General features: G+C 36.5%; 1 protein-coding gene and 1 long non-coding RNA gene across 3 annotated transcripts in view; both read left to right on the plus strand.

Annotated features, from left to right (window-relative positions):
• The window catches only part of pdlim2 (PDZ and LIM domain 2 (mystique)), a 78,288-nt gene extending 60,835 nt beyond the window's left edge, over window positions 1-17,453 (plus strand). For both annotated transcript variants that reach the window (XM_084388452.1, XM_084388451.1), the window contains exons 7-10: window positions 9,724-9,842; window positions 14,784-14,923; window positions 15,304-15,415; window positions 16,256-17,453. In XM_084388452.1, the coding sequence (XP_084244578.1) occupies window positions 9,724-9,842; window positions 14,784-14,923; window positions 15,304-15,415; window positions 16,256-16,448 (564 nt within the window). In that variant the 3' untranslated portion in view covers window positions 16,449-17,453. The remainder of the gene's footprint in view (window positions 1-9,723; window positions 9,843-14,783; window positions 14,924-15,303; window positions 15,416-16,255) is intronic.
• Window positions 1,641-7,136, plus strand: LOC311277948. The gene is made up of 5 exons (XR_014625356.1): window positions 1,641-2,214; window positions 2,439-2,466; window positions 2,623-2,868; window positions 3,246-3,407; window positions 6,665-7,136. It is a non-coding gene; the product is annotated as an uncharacterized lncRNA (long non-coding RNA).
• Window positions 17,454-20,181: the final 2,728 nt, after the last annotated feature.

Consider the following 20,181-nt stretch of genomic DNA (forward strand, 5'->3'; position numbering starts at 1 on the left):
ACGCAAGCGTTTTGGAAGCGTTTCCAGGCAAAATAGAATAGGAAAATATGTTTGTATGTCATTTTGATATGAATACATATTAATAAATGACATTTTGATGTTTGAATTTAGGTTTTGACTTGACATAAATGCAGATATAGCCTAAATGTAAAAAAATATATATATATATATATATTATCGATTTTCAAATATTGCACCTGTCAATACAGAACGAAATATTCTGTAGCCTATTTTGCCGTCAATACTGCCGACGTTGTCTTTGCTGCTATATATTTATGTTTAACATTAAGTGCCTTCCACAACTCTCTCCCCATATGTCAAATATATCACCAATGAGGCTTATCATGTCACCTAGCAGCAGCAACGCCTCGTCAGAGACGTTTCTGGTGTGCAAAGACATAGAAAACACCACGCAACAGAAACGCCACGCAGCCAGTGTGTCGCCGGTCGTATAGGGCGCCTGATTATTAAAATGTCAATAATTCGATGATTAAAACACTCCTGCTCCAAGTAAATCTTTCTTTTGTGCCAGTTATTATGACAACCTCTAACTGCACAATCCCGGTCTTCCTCAAAGCCATAACGATGAGTTTGTTGTTATGAACAACGCTCGCCAGTGACCGGAAGTGCCTAACCGGAAGTCTCGCACAAAATACCGTCAACTGGCTGCGTCCGTATTTCCGTTAAAAATAAGGTGGATAGGCACGTAGCGTTTCTTTACTAAGTGACATCTCCAAAAACTGACCTGGCATGAATAGAGCTTTGTAGTCGTTTTCCTGGATCCGCGTGAAAGGGAATGGTTTTGACAACATTGTCGGCTGTCCCCATACAAAAATGTAATATATGGCCATATATGTACTTATATTTTAAATAGCATGACATATATCTATACATATATTTGACTTATATGAGAACACAATACATGCCTGCAACATATATCTATACATATATTTGACTTATCTGAGAACACAATATATGACTGCAACATATATCTATACATATATTTGACTTATCTGAGAACACAATATATGACTGCAACATATATCTACATATATTTGACTTATCTGAGAACACAATATATGCCTGCAACATATATCTATACATATATTTGACTTATCTGAGAACACAATATATGCCTGCAACATATATCTATACATATATTTGACTTATCTGAGAACACAATATATGACTGCAACATATATCTATACATATATTTGACTTATCTGAGAACACAATATATGACTGCAACATATATCTATACATATATTTGACTTATCTGAGAACACAATATATGACTGCAACATATATCTACATATATTTGACTTATCTGAGAACACAATATATGCCTGCAACATATATCTATACATATATTTGACTTATCTGAGAACACAATATATGACTGCAACATATATCTATACATATATTTGACTTATCTGAGATCACAATATATGCCTGCAACATATATGAACATGTATGTGTCCAAACATGTAAAGAAAATATTTGAGTTCATCCATATATGATAGCCTACCATATATCTGCATATATTACAGTAGCCTATAGTATTGGTTTCTCGCATATATGGACAGCATTAATTATAAATATGTGACATACATATTTGTTTTCAACATATTTAATAAATGTATGTAAACATATACTGTAACCCTTTACTGTAAATTTACAACGAATTTCTTACAGAATTGTACTGTATTTCCATAATACAGTATTAAGATGTATCTTTTACAGAACAGCTGTAAATATACAGCACATTTCTGTTTTCGTCCTGATAAATTCGTTACCATCATACTGACTGAAAAGTCATTGCATTGTGAGATTGATTTCTTTCGCGCTCAATTCAGTTCAAATGTTACGCGTCATGCGAGCAGCAGCAGACAGTAACGTTAGGCAGCTACAACAGGCAAACTCGTTTTGTCAGCGGGATTCAACTGAACAAAATAATCATTCCTGTTATCAAGATAAACAATATCTGCGAATCTGTGAGCAATTTTAAAGCTTTTTTGAGGTTCGGTTCGGTTCGGTTCGGTTCGTGTTTCAAACATTAGTTGCCTGTGACGCAGCAGAAAATGGACGACGTTAACGGTAGCAGCTACCTGAAGACGGATGGAAGAATTTGTCATTGAATAATCTAACCTGCGCGTGACGATAAGTGGGATTTAGAGTTTGAGAAGATGGAGAATTGTTCAACTGAGTGATACGGTAAGCCAATATATAATTATTTTTTTTTTTTTGCGTTTTGTGTGATTGTTTTCACGTATTTGGTTTGATTTTGCGAACGCGGTTTAACGTGGCCGCGCAAGCAATTCACTGACTCTGTTCCACCTGTTTACCAAGTAACGTTAACTTCGACATTTCATATAATAGGCAACCTTTACCATGCTATTTGCATGACGTGCATTTGATATATATTTTTTTCGTTTTAGGCTTTGTAATCTGATGGCCATTGTTAATGTAAGTGCTTTTAAGTAGTGTTACAGTTATAGTCTATGTGGTAAAAAAAAAAAATGCTGTCAAATTCTGTCAGTTCTGTGATCGTGCTTTTGAATCGTTGTCAGAATTTTGCTAGCACATGAAAATCCATGTTCCTAATGCTGTTTTCAAATGTAGTAGGCCTATTCCTGATTGCCATCCCATGGTCCTACAACTACTCCCTAATTCAAAGAAGTTAGACGGTGTTATCCTTCAAGCAGATAAGTAGAGATTATTCAGCAAATCTCATTAATTTGTAATATGTTTTATGTTTTGGTTCTGTTGATCAAGGTTGTGCTGTCCTTTTTAAAAATTGTTTTAGGAATTTGCATCGCTGATGTCCAGCAATCTACATTTGCCAGAAAGTCCACGACTTATTTCCTGGTATGTAAACATTAAAGGGGTAGATGAAACCTAAAATGAAAAGCCATCATTTACTCACCCCACTGCAAAATATGTTTTTCTTAATAAGTGTTTTCTACAATTCTTACATGAAGAAGCATTTAATAGACACGTAAAAATTGTCTTGTTTTCTTAAAGAATAAGTCAGAATTAAGTGAGTTTATGCTTAAAACAAACAAAATTATATGCCAGTGCATTTTAGCATTCTAACCAATTTTAATTTTTAGTTGAAAAATGTAATTCATAGAACTATGAATAGACAACTACATCGAACCACAGTGGAACCCACAGTAGTTATTTTAATTATTAATATTAGGCCTATTTATTTATTCTTTATTTATTTTTTTATTCCATTACAGGTCAATCTCTAAGCAACCAGAGCTGGATATTAAGTTTGGAAGGTCAAGGTGTGTGTGAAGGATCACAGCCTCTTCATCACTGGCCTGGCAGCGCTGTTTGCCTCCTCCTATAACTTCAGCTTGCAGTACCAGGAAGAGGCAGCACCTTGAGTTTGTTCAGAGGTTAGTCATTGGCATATTTGCCATTCTCATATATATATATATATATATGAAGAGTTCAGATGCAAAAGCCTCTAAGTGCCATCTGAAAATTTCTTCTAGAATGATCATTTTTATTAAGCTCGTATATTTAAGTTCAGTATTTTCACTTAAATAGCAATGAAAATTACCTATTAATTGTCATTTAAGAGAAATTACTCAACTTAAATATACAAGCTTGATAAAAATGACCATTCTAGAAGAAATTTTCAGATGGCACTTAGAGGCTTTTGCATCTGAACTCTTCATATATATATATATATATATATATATATATATATATATTAGGGCTGTAGCTATCGATTATTTTAGTAATCGAGTATTCTACGGATTATTCCATCGATTAATCGAGTAATCGGATAAAAAATTGTGGTAATAAAAATAGATCCAAGTGAACAACAGCCTTTAAAATTACTTAAAGACAAATAGGTAACACTTTACAATATGGTTCATTAGTTACTAAGAATGAACAATATTTATTTCTACAGCATTTATTAGTCTTAGTTCATGTTAATTTCAACATTTACTAATACATTATTAAAATTAAAGGTTGTATTTGTTAACATTAATGTAATGAACTAACATGAACAAACAATGAACAGCTGTATTTTTATGAACAAATGTTAGTTACAAATGTAGTTATTGTTCATTGTTAGATCATGTTGATTAATACATTCATGTTAACTAATGAGCCTTATTGTAGTGTTACCCAAATAATAACAAGCAATAATTATTGGTTCAAATAAAGTATTGAAGTAATCATATGGGTTTTATTGAACAACGCTGTTAAAATACACCATGTAAATATGATAACTAATGAACATAACATTTAATTCAAATGTCAACTTAATCTTTCATATTTGGTCACTTCTGTACGATAGAAATGCAACAGCTGCCGTAATTTCTTGAAAAGAACATGTGCACGTCAAAACATGCAAGCAGTGCAAGGGTTAAACTTTTATTTTGAAATCGCGATGAACAACAATTCGCACATGAGAATATATGCGATTGCGAATATATTTCTGAATATATTCAGAAACATACTTATGTATTCTCCTGTGTTGGCGAAGATTTATAAATGAGCTGCGTTACGAATCTTGTGAAACGGCGCAGCATGCGTGCAGATGAACGTTATATAAGCCACACAAACTCACAGCACGCAGAGATGGAGTTTGAGAAACCCGAGACGCTCCACGCATAAATGATGACAGTAAGTTACTATGAAACACGCGTCCGGGGTTTTGCGTTCCCAAATGCACATTATTGGAAACTTAAACAAACAGCACATGCAGAGACTGAGTATGTGTGGAGCAGCGTTTACTGTGAACAGAGCTGAGGTACTTTTAACACAATCTGCACGCATGTAAATAATTAAACCGTCATGCTTCTCTGTGGGAGGAAAAAAAAACAGCGCATATATTTATTTAACTTAATCTTAGCCTTTGTGATTTCACAATATCATGATTGTAAACAGTTAAATATATCGCGTAGCCTTAGAGAACTGTGTAATAATGCGGTTCATGGACTCTCGTCTGTGGAATGCGCCACTTCCGGTATTTTGCCGGTTACTCGACACGGGTAAATTGCAATCGAGGATTTTTTAAAATCGAGTATTCGACTTTAATCGAGGAATCGTTACAGCCCTAATATATATATATATATATATATATATATATATATATATATATATATATATATATATATATATATATATATATACATATATTAGACTGAATTGTGTCACTAACCTTGACTTGACAGTATTTATTATGTTGACTACTGGTATGAACAATATGGCCCTGGTTTCCATACAGGGCTTAGCTTAAGCCAGGTCTAGGCCTTAATAAAATTAGGGTATTTAAGCAGATTTTATAATAATGTATCATAAAAAAAAAAAAAAAAAATTACTGGTGTGCATCTTGAGATAAAACAGTGGCAGTCATATATTTTAAGATATGTCAGTGCAAGTTGTTTTCAGTTGAAGGATTAGTGAAAATTCTGTCATTAATTACTCACCCTCATGTCGTTCCAAACCTGTAAGACCTTCGTTCATCTTCAGAACACAAATTAAGATATTTTTGATGAAATCTGAGAGGTTTCTGAACCACCCATAGACAGCAACGTCTTTGCAACTTTTAAGGCCCAGAAAGCTAGTAAAAACATTGTTTAAATAATCCATGTAACTAGTGCATTTTTTTGTAAATTTGGAGTGCTGTCAGTACAGAGAACAACGACAAAAATCGATGTTGCCTACACCGTGTTATCCTCTTTTTAAAATTTGCACCCTGTTGACTTCAAGTTTTAAACCTGCTTTTAGCCTCTTAACATCCTTGATGTGTCATACAAGTGCCCAGCCATGTGAGTGATTCCTTCAGAGTGAACACGGGTGAATCTGACTGCAGTAGATGTGAAAGATCTTGTTGAAACATCTACAAATGTCCGTATATAGGTGAAAATGCCCCTTGAAATCAATTTAAGGTGGCAAATATTACCCCTTAATAAAAAATGTTAATTTCTGTCACTGCTGTAAACTGACCACTGCATAGAATATGAAAAATATGAATATCTTTGTCAGTCAGTTGTCAACAGGCCTAAACAAGCCATGGCACCAAGCACAGAAACACAATCAGTAAAATGTTATCTAATTATTATCAAGAAAACTTTGAAAATATCGATCGAGACATATTTTGTCAATATTGCACACCCCTAATGCATGGTATTAATTTTGATTTCTTCGGGTCTTAAAAAGCCTTAAATTTGACTTTAAAAAATGTGCAGAAACCCTGCATCATAATATTTAGGTTGAACCACTGTAGCTATAGATTTACCAATGTTTTTACCACTTTTCTGGGCTTTGACAGTTGCAATGATATTGATATCAATGGAAGGACAAAACTATCAGATTTCATCAAAAATATCTTCATTTGTGTCCCGAAGATGAAAAGATTAAAACTTTAAATCTGGCAACCCCACTTCCAAAAATTTAGTTAGTTGACAGTGCGCATGTAAACAGACACATTGAGTTGATGTCCAGGGCGGAAAAAATATCAGTTATTGATCACAACATCCAACATTGCATTTTTTTTTTTTTTTTCACAACATCCTACATTGCATTTTTTTTTATGTTGTTCAGTTTTAGACAGCTTTTGTGCTGTCTCTCTTTGTCAAAATATATACACTCAGTTAATAATATTTAATTGTGTTTTTTTTCTGCCTTTTAGACGCTTTCTTGACATCAATCCTGAACGTGGATCAAAAACAAAGAAAGGACAAGTAACTTCAAAGAAAACTGGCCAAGTTGTGCAAAACGAACACCACTGTAAGCCTACAGGTGTCCTCACTTCTGCGAAACCTTGCAGACTTTGAATGGGATTTCGTTTGCACTTTTATGGACTTCAAAAAAGAAACAGCATTTCACTGTCGTTATAAAGCTTGGAAGAGCCAGGACATTTTTTAATAGAACTCTGATTGTATTCGTCTGAAAGAAGAATGTCAGATACACCTAGGATGACTTGAGGGTGAGTAAATCATGTGCTAATTAAAATTTTTGGGTGAACTATTCCTTTAATTAAGTGCTAACTGTTACCTGTTTGTTGTTAAGTGTTAAAATTGCATTTTATGTTTAAAAAGTAATTCAGCCAACATGTTCACAGAAGGCAATTTAACTAAATAAATGTTTTAAAACCCAGAAAATTTTGTTTTCTTTTTCCTAGTGTGACTACTCTTATGAAACCTTAAAGTATAATATTTGAATTATGTAATAATAAAAGCAGTATTCCCTGTAAAAATACAATTTATTGCTGTCGACAAGTTTAATAATGTAAAATGTGGTATATAGGCCTACTGTATTTGGTAATTACAGTGGAGTACTGCAAATGCTGTTTACTGTAGTAGTGTTGTAAAAATACAGTATGTGGATGGCAACCCAGCTGCCAGTATTTAACTGTAAATTTACAGTGAAAAGTTTTACAGTGTACATGCATGTGATACTGATGCATTTTTAAAGCTGTGGCATATGGTTATGGTACTTTGTGGATGTATTTGTCAAAAATGACAAAGAAATACTATATTTGGTATTACTATATTAAAATACTATATTTGGTATTCACACAATAGACAAAATCTCCAACTATAGTCATTTAATTTCAAGGCATTCAGATATAAGATTTGTACCCCTAATATATGTTAAAGTATGTACTATTGAAATAAGTACATATATGCATGTATAAATATATGCGTCATATATGCATGTATACATATATGCGTCATATATGCATGTATACATATATGCGTCATATATGCATGTATACATATATGCGTCATATATGCATGTATACATATATGCGTCATATATGCATGTATACATATATGCGTCATATATGCATGTATACATATATGCGTCATATATGCATGTATACATATATGCGTCATATATGCATGTATACATATATGCGTCATATATGCATGTATACATATATGCGTCATATATGCATGTATACATATATGCGTCATATATGCATGTATACATATATGCGTCATATATGCGTGTATACATATATGCGTCATATATGCATGTATACATATATGCGTCTTACATATATTTCACATTTATGTGCATATACGGGAAAATATATGGCACTTACATGAAAACGGCCATTTTTGATATATTTTGAAATATATGTTTCATATATGTATATGTGTTTTACATATATGAATTTTGCATATATTCTCATATATGCAGCAGACATACATGGGCACTAACATTATATATGTAATTTACATATATTGACATATATTACATTTCTGTATGGGTCAAACTTTTCCGGTTTTACATTGTTGTCATTTAAACATACTCGGGTCAGGTGTGCAAAACTCAGTTCCTGGAGGGGCCACAGTTCTGCAGGGTTTAGCTTCAACCCTAATTAAAAGCACCTGATCCAGCTAATCAAGTCCTTCAGGCTTATTTGAAAACTACAGGTTATGAGTGTTGAAGCAGGGTTGGAACTAAACTCTGCAGGGCTGTGGCTCTCCAGGAAGTTTTTGCACCCCTGTTGTTAGGTATCAGTTTCTCCCACCTGCTCTGTTTTATTATCTTTGTCCCCGTTTGTGTTCTGTCTCCACATTAATTATTCTTTTAAGCAGTCTCCAGAGTTTATCAAATCATGTTCCATGAGGAAACTCTCAGGAATTTGCCTGTACAAAATCTGACTCACAGATCTGAATGCATTTCTGTCCTTTTTGACCTTTGCATTTCTTTTTCTTCTTATCAGCTAATGTAGCATTCCCCCCCCACATGTGTGGGATCCAATCTGGAACACTTATTGATCTGGAATAGGGATCTCATCTTCATCTTAAACATTAAAATTTTGGTATAGTGTGATTTATGGTGTGGAATTTTTGTATTGTGTGTGTGTGTGTGTATGAAGGTAACGTAAAAGTAATTTCGTAAATCAACCTTTTGTTGAAACCACAGACTTCTCTCTGGTGACGGATGCAGGACTTCTCAAATCACATTGTCTGTTTAATGCCCTTCCCTTTCTTACAGTCACTGCAGATGTGCCTTCATCCAATCCACAACTAAGTCCATGCTACTTGTATTTCAAAATCCAGATGAAATCTATTTCTAATGTTCAAACTGTCACTCTGTTCTAACTGTTCTGGTGTGAGCTAGAATGTGATTTTCAATGCAATATAGATCTGGGTTGATTGCTGGCTACTTGAAGGAAGAGCATTATTTCACCCTACACACATACAGTTTAGAAAAAAAACTGGTGTCATTGTACAGAAAACCCTTCAAATTTACAAAATCAGATTGCAAACCTTCATAAATAGCACTGTATCTGTTTAAAATATTATGATAAACATAAAAAATAGGCCTTTTTTAAAAATGTTCCCAGAATCCTGTCTTTGAAAGTCTGTAGTCTTTTTTTTTTTTTTTTTTTGAAAAGTACTTTCTGATGCTGGTTACATTTGCACTTAAATATCTTGGTACTCCCTGGATTTTATCATTATTAAGGAAAAAACAAGGGTGGCAGTATTTCTGGCCTTTGGACTGAGCTTACACACACACACACACACACACAAGGTTGCTCAACCCCAGACGTCTGTAAGCAACTGCAGGTGCCTCAGCATGGGGTATGAGACCGAGGGAAGATCCTGGGATTTTTCCGACATCTGCTGAGCATACACACACACACACACACACACAATCTTAGGGATGTACAGCTAACATTGCAAAGTGAGTTATTCTGACCTGTCCTATGTTCTGTGTATTCTGTAGGAGATCTCTTCAGTAGATTTCCGCAGTAACTCCGTATCAAGTCGGACTCCAACTCCCCCTGGACGATACTCTCCACACAGCCCCATTGAACGAGAGCCTCCTGTTTCCCCCCGACGCAGGTACATATATGCACATTTGCCTTGTTTCTCCTCTCAGGTCATCCAGAAGAACATTTTAATCTACATTACTAATAAAATTGATTAAAATTATAATTTTACAAATCAGTATGTAATATGGAAATAAATTGCATACAGTATTTAATTATTTATTTAAGATAATTTCTTTAAAATGAGAAGAAGGTTAGGTCTGGTTCAATTGCATAGTTTTTATTGCATCAATTTAACAGTTCTCAGAACAGGTTTATTTTGGCTCCTTCTGTCAGATGGCTAAATGACTCGCACTACATGGCCAATGTCCCAAAAATGCCTTCTTTCTAATTTTGTCTTGCTTTCTAGAAATGGATTATATTATTTCTGCCCCAAATTTCCCCCTTACCCTTCTCCCTCTTCTACATACAATGACCCCACCCCCTTTTGCTCAACCAATAAGAAAATGTCGAAAACTATTAACTACACCCCTTTTCTGCTGTCAACCAATACTAAGCAGCCTAAAGTCACACCTTTCAGACTGAAACTCTCAACTTTCTTACATCTCGTCAAGACTCGACAGAGAGGGGTGTGTGTGTGTGCGCGTGTTTGCCGGAGTTTTAGATGTGTGTGCAGTTGTCACCGTAGGCTCTGTTGTTGTTCCAACAAGAGTTGAACTAGTTGGATAGGAATTTGTCTTTGTTTGCTTTTGAGGTAAGTCCAAACTATTCAGACATCTTCCTCGAACTTACATGGCAAATGACAGGGGAAGATGAAATATCGTAATGTGAGACTAGCGCTGCGCTGTGTTCTCTGCACTGTAATGTAATGATGCTGCGTCGACTGTTTTCACTTTTCAATCTGAAGCCTGTTTAGCAAGATTGTAATCATATTTCAGCTGTGGGGGGTTGCAGATGGATGGAATGTTCTTTCTATGCATATGTCGTCTTTACTTCAGTAAATGGTGCCGTTTAAATATTCAGAATGAGAAACTTGAATACTTCCCCACTGCAGCACTCATTTATGTCAGGGGATTATGAATGCAACACGAGGGGGACAACCGGTTCCTTTGACCCCCTATGATCCCCTATTCTATAACCTACTCTTTGGTCCCAGACAGTTGAGGTGGCGCACCCATAAAAATGTTGTCCTGTGCCCCATGAATTTAGCCGTCGACCCTGTGAGGAACTGAGAGGTGCTGGGAGAGTTTTCAGCGGAAACTCAAACTCACTGTCTGGTTTCAATTTGAAGCATGTCTGCATGAAGATAGTGAACATGCCATTTATTTGGAGATTTATAGTGTCTTCAGATGCTTTTTCCTCAGTAATGACTATTCCAAATGCTCCTTTCTTTTAATTTTCGGTCATTTCTTGGACATGCTACTTTTTGTCCAGTACCATATGGTAGTACACATTACAACACGCAAACAGTCATGTCAGTTATGAGATGCTGTCATGCAGGTTTCTTGTGACAACCACACCCAGAAACTCAATAAAACCCTCATGACGGACACTTTAAATCTCATTTGACTCTGATTTTGTGATTTTCCGCCTCTGTTTGACGTTATGGTAATAAGCATTCACTCGTTGTCAGGGCAAGAGTCCTGTTGGATTGTTTTGGCTACTGGTTAATCATTTCTCACCCCATATCATGGCCTTTGCACAAAACAGAAATCCTGATAACATTTGTTTTGACAACTAACTCATTAGCAAACTATCACAAGGCCAATCCTGTCAATCCTGTTGTGTGCTTGCTCAAAAAAAAGGAACGAAAGTAGGAACCAGATACAGCAAACATTTATTCAAGCAAACATAATGTTAAATCCAGGCAAAACTGAGAAATACAGACATGCAGGGTTTGAAAGTAACTTTTTTACCCACCGGCCAATTTGGCTTCTAAATTAAGTTACCGGCCATTCAGATCTTCTAGCCAAAGAAAACAAAAAAAGAAAAAAAAAAGAAATGAAAATGATTAACTACATCGCAGCTCATGTATGCATGTCTTTATCAGTGGTGATTTCTTTAAGACTGCAAGGGAAGCTTGGCTTCCCCTATAATGTCAAAAAATGAATGGTCAAATATGTACTATTGTGTTAACATTTTGACTAAAAATGTTCATCTCAAAGACGAGTTCGTTCAGAATCAGTTACATATAGCAGGTCGACTGACTCGATTTCCTTCTCATACATTCCCGTAGCGTCACAGTGCATTTCCCTGCTTTGAACAGTTTTTTTCAGTGCTTCGAAACTAGGTCATTGGATAAATGCTGCGATTATGTCCCGCCCACGGATGCTCAGCGTCTCTGGGGGTGAATGGAGGAGTGGGCTGGCCTGGACTCCGGGCTTCTGCGTGATGATTGGAGGGTCTGTCGAAAGACTGCATTTCCTTTTGATTGACAGCGATTTCATACTATAAAAAGTCGCTGATGCTGAAGCTATTCGAGCTCAGTTCCATCGTAGTCGAAAGACAAACTGCTGCAACCTATTTCTTGGTATTTGCTTGTCGAAATTGCTAGCCAATTTTCATAATACATTTCACACAATTATTCATTTATAACTTTATTATATTATTACTTACTATATTTTTTATATTATTATTATTATTAGTAATTAGTAAAAAAAAAAAAAAAAAAAATAGTAGTAGTATTATACTTTATTATATTATTTATACCTTTATTATATTACATTTATACAATTATTCCTAACTCTGCTGGCCATTGAGAGGACACTGGTCAAGTCACTGGAAAAGACGCCTAGTTGGTACGACAGGGTCACAGAGCATTTTCATGAAAAGGAACGTAGAATTTACGATTCGTACGAAAATGAGCTACTTAGTAATGTAGATTAAAATGAGCTTTTTAGGTGGACAGATCAATACAGTACACAGAACATGTAGGATGTTGGAAAATAAAAATGTCTTTTTTGATTCTGTTAACCAAATGCTTTTTAATCTTTGCTATTGCTTCAATGCAAATGAACAAGCGCTCCGTTATTCGTTGCGTAGTGACGGGCATGTTCAAGTAAGCCAGATATGTGCAGATTCTGCGCAATACTCTGTATTTAATAGATCACGATGACTCACAAGTTGAGTCTTTGCGCTAAATCTGCACAGATTTGGCTTACACAAACTTCCCCAGCAAAGTGAGTAAACATAATAACACGCCAAATTGGCTAGTGATTTGACAGCGTTACCCGACACAGTTGATTTTTACCCGCATTTGGCGGGTTGGCAGGTGTTAATTTCAAACCCTGCAGACATGGGCAAGGAATGCAAACAAAACCGACAAGCACACATGCAACATCCATAGAAGGATAACACCAGACAAAGAACATAAGAAAAAATTGGGTATTTACATAAGGGGTGATTGGCAAACCAGACATACCTAGGAACAATCAGGAGCTAATCAGGGTAGGGTAACAAACAAGGCAGGCAAGACAACATTGGAAACCGAACACAGGAGTGAACACAGAAACAAATGGGAACATAGAATAGACTTCAACAGCATCTTGTCCTTTACAAAACCGGGGAACACAGGCTGGGATCATGAGACAGACTCTCACTCTGCAGCCCAGTCTTTACTCGATAAAAAATGCAGTGCAACCAAATGCGCCCCATTTCTCTTATACATCCACTGATATGCAGTAACAGTCTTCCCTGGTTTATTAAATGATGCAAGAGCAGTTTTTGAATGTGTTAAAGAATCCACCACTTAAACACACCGTATAAACTTGGGTGATATTACTTGTCATTTGGTGTATGTGAAAGTCTTTTAATACTCCCCAAGACTGCATTTATTTAATTAAAAATAAAGTAAAAAAACAGTAATTTGTTAAACATTTCAATTCAAAAAGTTCTATTTTACTATATTTTAAAATTAAATGTATTCATTCGATGGCAGAAGCTGAGTTTTCAGCAGCCATTTCTCCTTTCAGTTGTTTTAATATGATTTGTTGCTTAAGAAAAAATTCTTATCAATGTTTAAGTTTTTGCTATTCATTTCGTTAAAAAAAGAAAAAATTACTGATCTCAAACTTTTGAACAGTTGTGTATGTTTGTGGGTAAAGTGTTTATTTTCATGCATGTATGTTTTCCACTAGGCTGTATAGTTTGTCTGTACAGTAAAGGTCCAAAATGTGTAAAGCAGTTATAGGATGCCCATGTGTACAAGAAAGCTCTTGTTTATGACTGCATAAAAATGCAACCATAAACCTCCCGCTGGACGGCTACTGTAACTGCACTCTAATCAGCCCATTAACCCTGTCATCATAAAACACACACCATTTCTCAAAGCCCCACCATATTCTACCCCAATCTCTTTTCTCTCCAAGTACAGTCTGCTGATTGCTGCATTCAGAGAGATTAGGGTCAACCACAGGAGTGAGCGAAGAACAATGGAGAGAAAAAAAAGTCTTATACTTTGATGGAAACATCATGTGTTGAGATTTACCAGGCAGGAATGACTCAAATCTACATACGTTTAGTTAATACAGAGATCTCTGCTACTTTTGTATCTGTTTTTCCATAATGTAAAATACCTAATTATCTAACACACCGTAGCTTTTTAATATGAAATCTGTCATAAGGGATATTGATTTTGTAGTCTTTGAAAAGATTGGTTTCTTGTCAAGACTGTGAGTTATAATATGCTCAAAATAGCACAGCAGACATTATACACTATCCATAGACTCAGAATTACTTATGAAGTTGCCATGAAAGCATAAGCACTTTTGCCTTAAAGGCATCTGTAATCATCTCTCTTATGTAGTACAAAACCAGGACTGATCCCTCCATAATGTTACACTAATATGGATAAATTTTCTACATAATCCAGAGATGGAGATGGAAGATTACTGAGGCCCTTCATTCTTACTACAGATATACACATCACTGTTGGATTGTGTCTTGCTGGTTGGTTGTGTTTTTAAGGTGGTGTCAAGTTTAACTTGTAGATTAATAAACTCTTTCTCTCTTTCAGCTCAGACTTTGCCATGCAGAGGTTTGACAGAGAATCAGAGGTGTACAAGATGATTCAGGAGAACAAAGAATCGCGTGCGGCTCCTCGCCAATCCAACACCTTCAAGATGCTGCAGGAGGTGCTGGAAGCTGATGAGAAAGGTTTGTAAGACAGCATAAAAAGAGTGCTTTGGGAAATTAATGTCACAGGCTTAGACATTCAATGAACGTTGAACAAAGTCTAGTTCACATTTTTCACAATTGTCCCGAAATTATTGAAACAATAATAATAGACCAACTTAGGTGTTGGTTATAAAAAACAATCGAAAAAGAAAAACATCAGAAAGTGTTGTTTTATTGCGGTTGTCAGAAGACACCATGCTGTAAAAGCTTTTAGCGCATGCTTAATGTTTTAAAGGACATTAAGTATAAATTGAAAACTGCTATAAGTGAAGGTGAGCTTTGGACAAAGTCAATGTGGGTGGAGGTAAAAGGGAAATGATGTTCCTCCAGGCGCTGTAATTTTATTTTTGTATTCACAGAGGGCGCCATCCTTTTTCCAAGCAAGTTGTCGCCAAGCCCTTCCAAGGTCACGTCCTCTGTTTCTGGAGTGCAGAAACACCACACCTGTGAAAAATGTGGCACCAGTATTGTGTAAGATAAAACACCTGAATCCCTCAGTTTCTGCACACACTCCATTGTACTGTATGTCCTTTGCACAGGCACGCTGGGATTGCTTGAGAGGTTAATGAGCCGGTAACTTGATGAGTGTTGTGTGATGTTTAGCCTTCAGGGAAGAATCGTTCTCATCATCTTTTCATGCTGATTAAAGTTGATGATTGAGTACGACTGAGACAAAACCATCTCAGTGGTTATTCGTTCGTATATTTCAACACCTTCATAAAGTGAGATAAACACTTTTCAAAACCTAGACAGCATTTTAAGGCACCTTAGGTGCGTCCTCAACAAGAACATTGTTCCAAAAGGTACCACCTTTGGACAACAATCTAATTTACTTCAGTGCTGTTTAAAAGGCATCCCATAAAGCACCTTATGAACTTGGTTCACACACTACCAGACTTTCAAGTTATTCAGAACACAATAAATGAATACAGAAACATGTGCTTTATTGCTAGGAGATGCCTGTAAAACGAAAACAATGTGTTCTAAAAATCAATTCAAAATATCAAACATGTTTGATATCCTCCAACTGGATGGAATCAGAGTTTGAAGCTAAAGAAATGGGTGTCTGTGCCCATCATACACTAAATCTGTCAACTCTGACTGCTCAAAATCTGTAGACTGGCTCTGATTTTCGGCAACTAGCATCAACCAGACTATAAATCAGGCAAAAATCTAGGCAAAAGTCGTGTAGTGTATTTCAGCCTTAATGAGATAAAGAGCTCTTCGCTGACTACTAAGTAGGCAGCTAAGTTATAGAACAGACCTTGTGTTCAGTGACTTTAAAAGTAAAATTTCTCCTTCCCCTTTCAGCACTCAGGCTGTGAGGATCACAGATGACTGTTTCCGTCATCCAGAGTGCTACACCTGTACAGAATGTGGACTCAACCTAAAGATGCGCGGTCACTTTTGGGTGGAAGACAACATGTTCTGTGAGAAACACGCCAGGGAAAGATACCTGGCTCCCGGCAGTAGCCCTCGCTCTGTTGTGTCCCCACACCACTGAGATGCCCAATCAGCCGCCCTCCTGACACCACCTCCAACTCCTCTAGTTGGCTAGGAGCATAGGGAGGAGAAGATGATTTCATTGTTACGTTGTCCAATGTTAGCCAAATAAGAGTGGTTTGGCAAAATGTCACTTGAAGCTTTGGGACCTGGTGCAGTTGAGTCTTCTCCTCCAGGTATTGTTACACCCCACAACTAGAGACTATTGGATTTGGAAGGGGGCGTCTGCATTAGAGTGTGTGCTATTTCTATAACAGTCAGCATATTACAGTTGAATTTCTACATTGCCTGCCACTTCCACATGTTGTATTATGCTTAGAAAACAGCTTGTTTCGATAGACATTTAACTTGGGTTTATCTTAAATAGTTTGTATTTTTGGCTGAAATTTGTAGAGCTTTTCCATAAACCGTGACTCAAATGGTTAGATGCTACAAGTGGGTGCTTCAGCATCAGCAGCGCTAATGCATACAGGACTGGTTTCCTTAGTGTGTTTGTGTGTGTGTGAATAGTTGCAAACGTTTCAGATATTTCAGTTTGCACCTGTTTGAAGGGTTTGATGATTACTTGGAAGTGATTCTTAGTTTGATGTATATTTCTCCCTTCATAAAAAGAAACCATCATTCACAACAAATCCTCCATCCACACGCATTTAGTTTATTTGCCATTTGCTTTGTATTAAATAAGGGAAATCTAAGAAATTATAATAAATGTGTAAATATGTTTATTTTTCACTTTAAACTGTATTTGGACTGAGTGGAGGGTTTTGCACGCACTTGTTTGTGTTCAGGGTTGCATGTTTCATTTTGACTGTATTGTGTATTTTTGGGTGAGAGAGGTTTGATCATGCTCAGATACAGAGCTGTGTCCTTTGAATGCAGGAGAGAAGAGTATCAGAGTGAAAACATCAAGCCAGGGTCAGATGAATCGTGAATCCTCACATTGTGTTTGTAGGGTTGCCTCTCTTTACCTTTTCCGTTTCAAATAAAAACTTTGATTATCAGCGGATGAATTGTGTTTTGTCTATTTTGCTTCATTAGGGTATTTTGGTTAAATTCCATATTCATTTGCCCACTTTGTTTAACTATAAGATGCTTCAGTAAGAATCAAAGTGAACTGATATTTTTCCATTAAAAAGTTTGACTCACAGAAGTAGTAATAAAAGAACTAAACAGAACTTAAAGGATTAGTTCACTTCAGAATTTAAATTTCCGGTAACACTTTATTTCTATAGTCCACTTAAGACATTCTACTAACTATAAGTAACTTTGCAGCTACATGTCAACTAACTGTCATTAGAGTATTAGTAGACTGTTAGCTTAATATTTGCTAACACTTATTTCGTTGGTCCCCCAATAGACATTCAACTGACTATAAGTAAGTACAAGTCAACTTATTCTACTAACCTCAACCCTAACACTTAACCATAACCTAACAGTCTACTGAAAGTTTACTACAGTTTACTAATACTCTAATGTGAGTTAGTTGACATGTAGTTGTAAAGTTACTTATAGTTAGTAGAATGTCTAAAGTGGACTATTAAGTCATTAAAGGCAGGGTAGGTAGGATTTTTCAAAAAAAAAAAAAAAACATTCCAAATTTGTTTAAACTGTCTTTATATACCAATACATAATTAAAATGTAAGTACTCTGAAAAAGAGAGTATAAAAATCGAGTGTCTGTAGACCTCTCACGACTTGTAAACACAGCTAATTATTTCCATTCACTCCACCCCCTCCCTTCTGAGCTCCTTCCAAAGCCACGCCCTCAAAACACATGAACGCGCGACGCCAAACGCTCAGGCTCAGCTGGAAGACGCATTTATTTACCTGAGACGAGTGGAGAGGAAGGAGCGCAGTGCATGCAGTGACATTATGTCAGAATCACGTAATAAAATACCTAACTTTATCACTATGAATATAAACAAATAAGATGGCTTTTAGTACTCACTATCAAGCTAGCATATCGATACTGGTAAAGTTTAAAATATATTTAGTTTGATTCGGTAACGAGCGATATTTATAAGGCAAAGCTAAAAACAGGGTTGCATTGATGCACGTTTTTCCAATACCATCAGTTACACTGTGATGAAGTTGAATTTCGTGTAAGATTCATAACATATACGGTGTTTTGCATGTAAGAGTTTCCATGATGAAAACATTGTTGACTCTGATGAGGAATACACTCCGGAGACAAGTACCGCATCGTCGGTTCGAGGACAGGTCCGGGGTCTAGGGCGAAGCAGAGGAGTGCGCGCATATGGGCAGATCTTGTAGCAACAGGGGTGGTAGCCATGGTTGCGAGAGAGAGTGACAGTCGCCCAAACCAATCAATTGTTTCGTCCTGGATGGAAATAATGAGCTGTGTTTATTGCAGATTAAAAGGTCTACAGTGACTTGATTTTTATACTCTCTTTTTCAGAGCGCTTACATTTTAATTATGTATTGGTATATAAAGACAGTTTAAACAAATTTGAAAAAAAGTTTTTTAGAAAAATCCTACCTACCCTACCTTTAAGGGAGCATTTCATCCGTGGGAACATTAAAGCTGCAGTCGGCAAGTCTGGCAGATTGAGTGGATTTAGCCAAAATTTTGAATGTTTACAACTCTCATGCCCCTCCCCCACTACCAACGAGCACCCGCCCATCGTCAGTGCGTGTGTACCTGATTTTCTGTGAACGCGCGCGTCTCTTCAGCATCGATCAACACCATGGACTCAGAGGTAGGCTGCCCTGGCTAATCTATCCATAGATAGCAATAACCGAGGAATTGGAAGCTTGTTAGTAGATTTTCTCTCCGCCATCACGCTTCGTACAATCTTCAGGCGAACTTTAGGCATGTCGTGTGCATGTGATATTGTAATGTGCGCGCCTGCGCGAGGGAGGGGGGATCTGTGGCGTGTGTACGAATAGTGATTGACAGTCAGATCTCACACCTCCCTGCGCTGATTGGACCCGATGAGACGGGAGCGGTGGATTTTTGCAAAACAAATAACACGCTCCAGGTGGAGTTAGAAGCTCCGTTTTTTTTTTTCTAAAACCTCCTTATTTATGTTGTTCTGTCGGATTATAGTGTCGATTTCACTGAATATGACCAAAAAAATGTTGCCGACGGCAGCTTTAATCTTTATTGAAAGTGGGTCATATATGTAGTCGAAATGTAACATGCATTTCGAATTTGGTGCCCTCTTGACTGAGGAAAGACAGAAAGTAACTTTAGGGCGCATTTGTATGGAAGACAACAACTCCCACAATGCACCACATTGCACAGCTCCGCAAGCCACTCCCACTAATCCAGAAACTAGGATTGTTCACAACACAAACGTCCGTGTCCTCATCTGATTCAGAGATTTCATCCAGGAGAAATTGGCATCATTAAAATTCTTTGCAGCAGACCACCCCCTGGAAAAATGAGGAACGAGTGTTTGTCTCAACCCCTCTACAAAGATATGGGACTTCCTGCTTAGAATGATGCAAAATGATGATTTTTACATCATTATAAGCAGGAACTGCAACACTGAAATACATATTTCTCCCGTCTCAAGGGAAAATGAGGGCATAATGCACGACCATTCAAAAATATGACTGGGTTTCTAATGATACAAAGCTTAATGCAAATGGGTGAAGTGTTCCTTTAAGATAAGTCATAAAGATTTAGACATCCAAGATGTTCATGTCTGTCTTCAGTCGAAAATAAATGAAGGTTTTTGAGGAAAACATTTCAGGATTATTCCTCCA

Source organism: Rutilus rutilus, assembly GCF_951802725.1.
Source record: "Rutilus rutilus genome assembly, chromosome: 19".
Lineage (NCBI taxonomy): Eukaryota > Metazoa > Chordata > Actinopteri > Cypriniformes > Leuciscidae > Rutilus > Rutilus rutilus.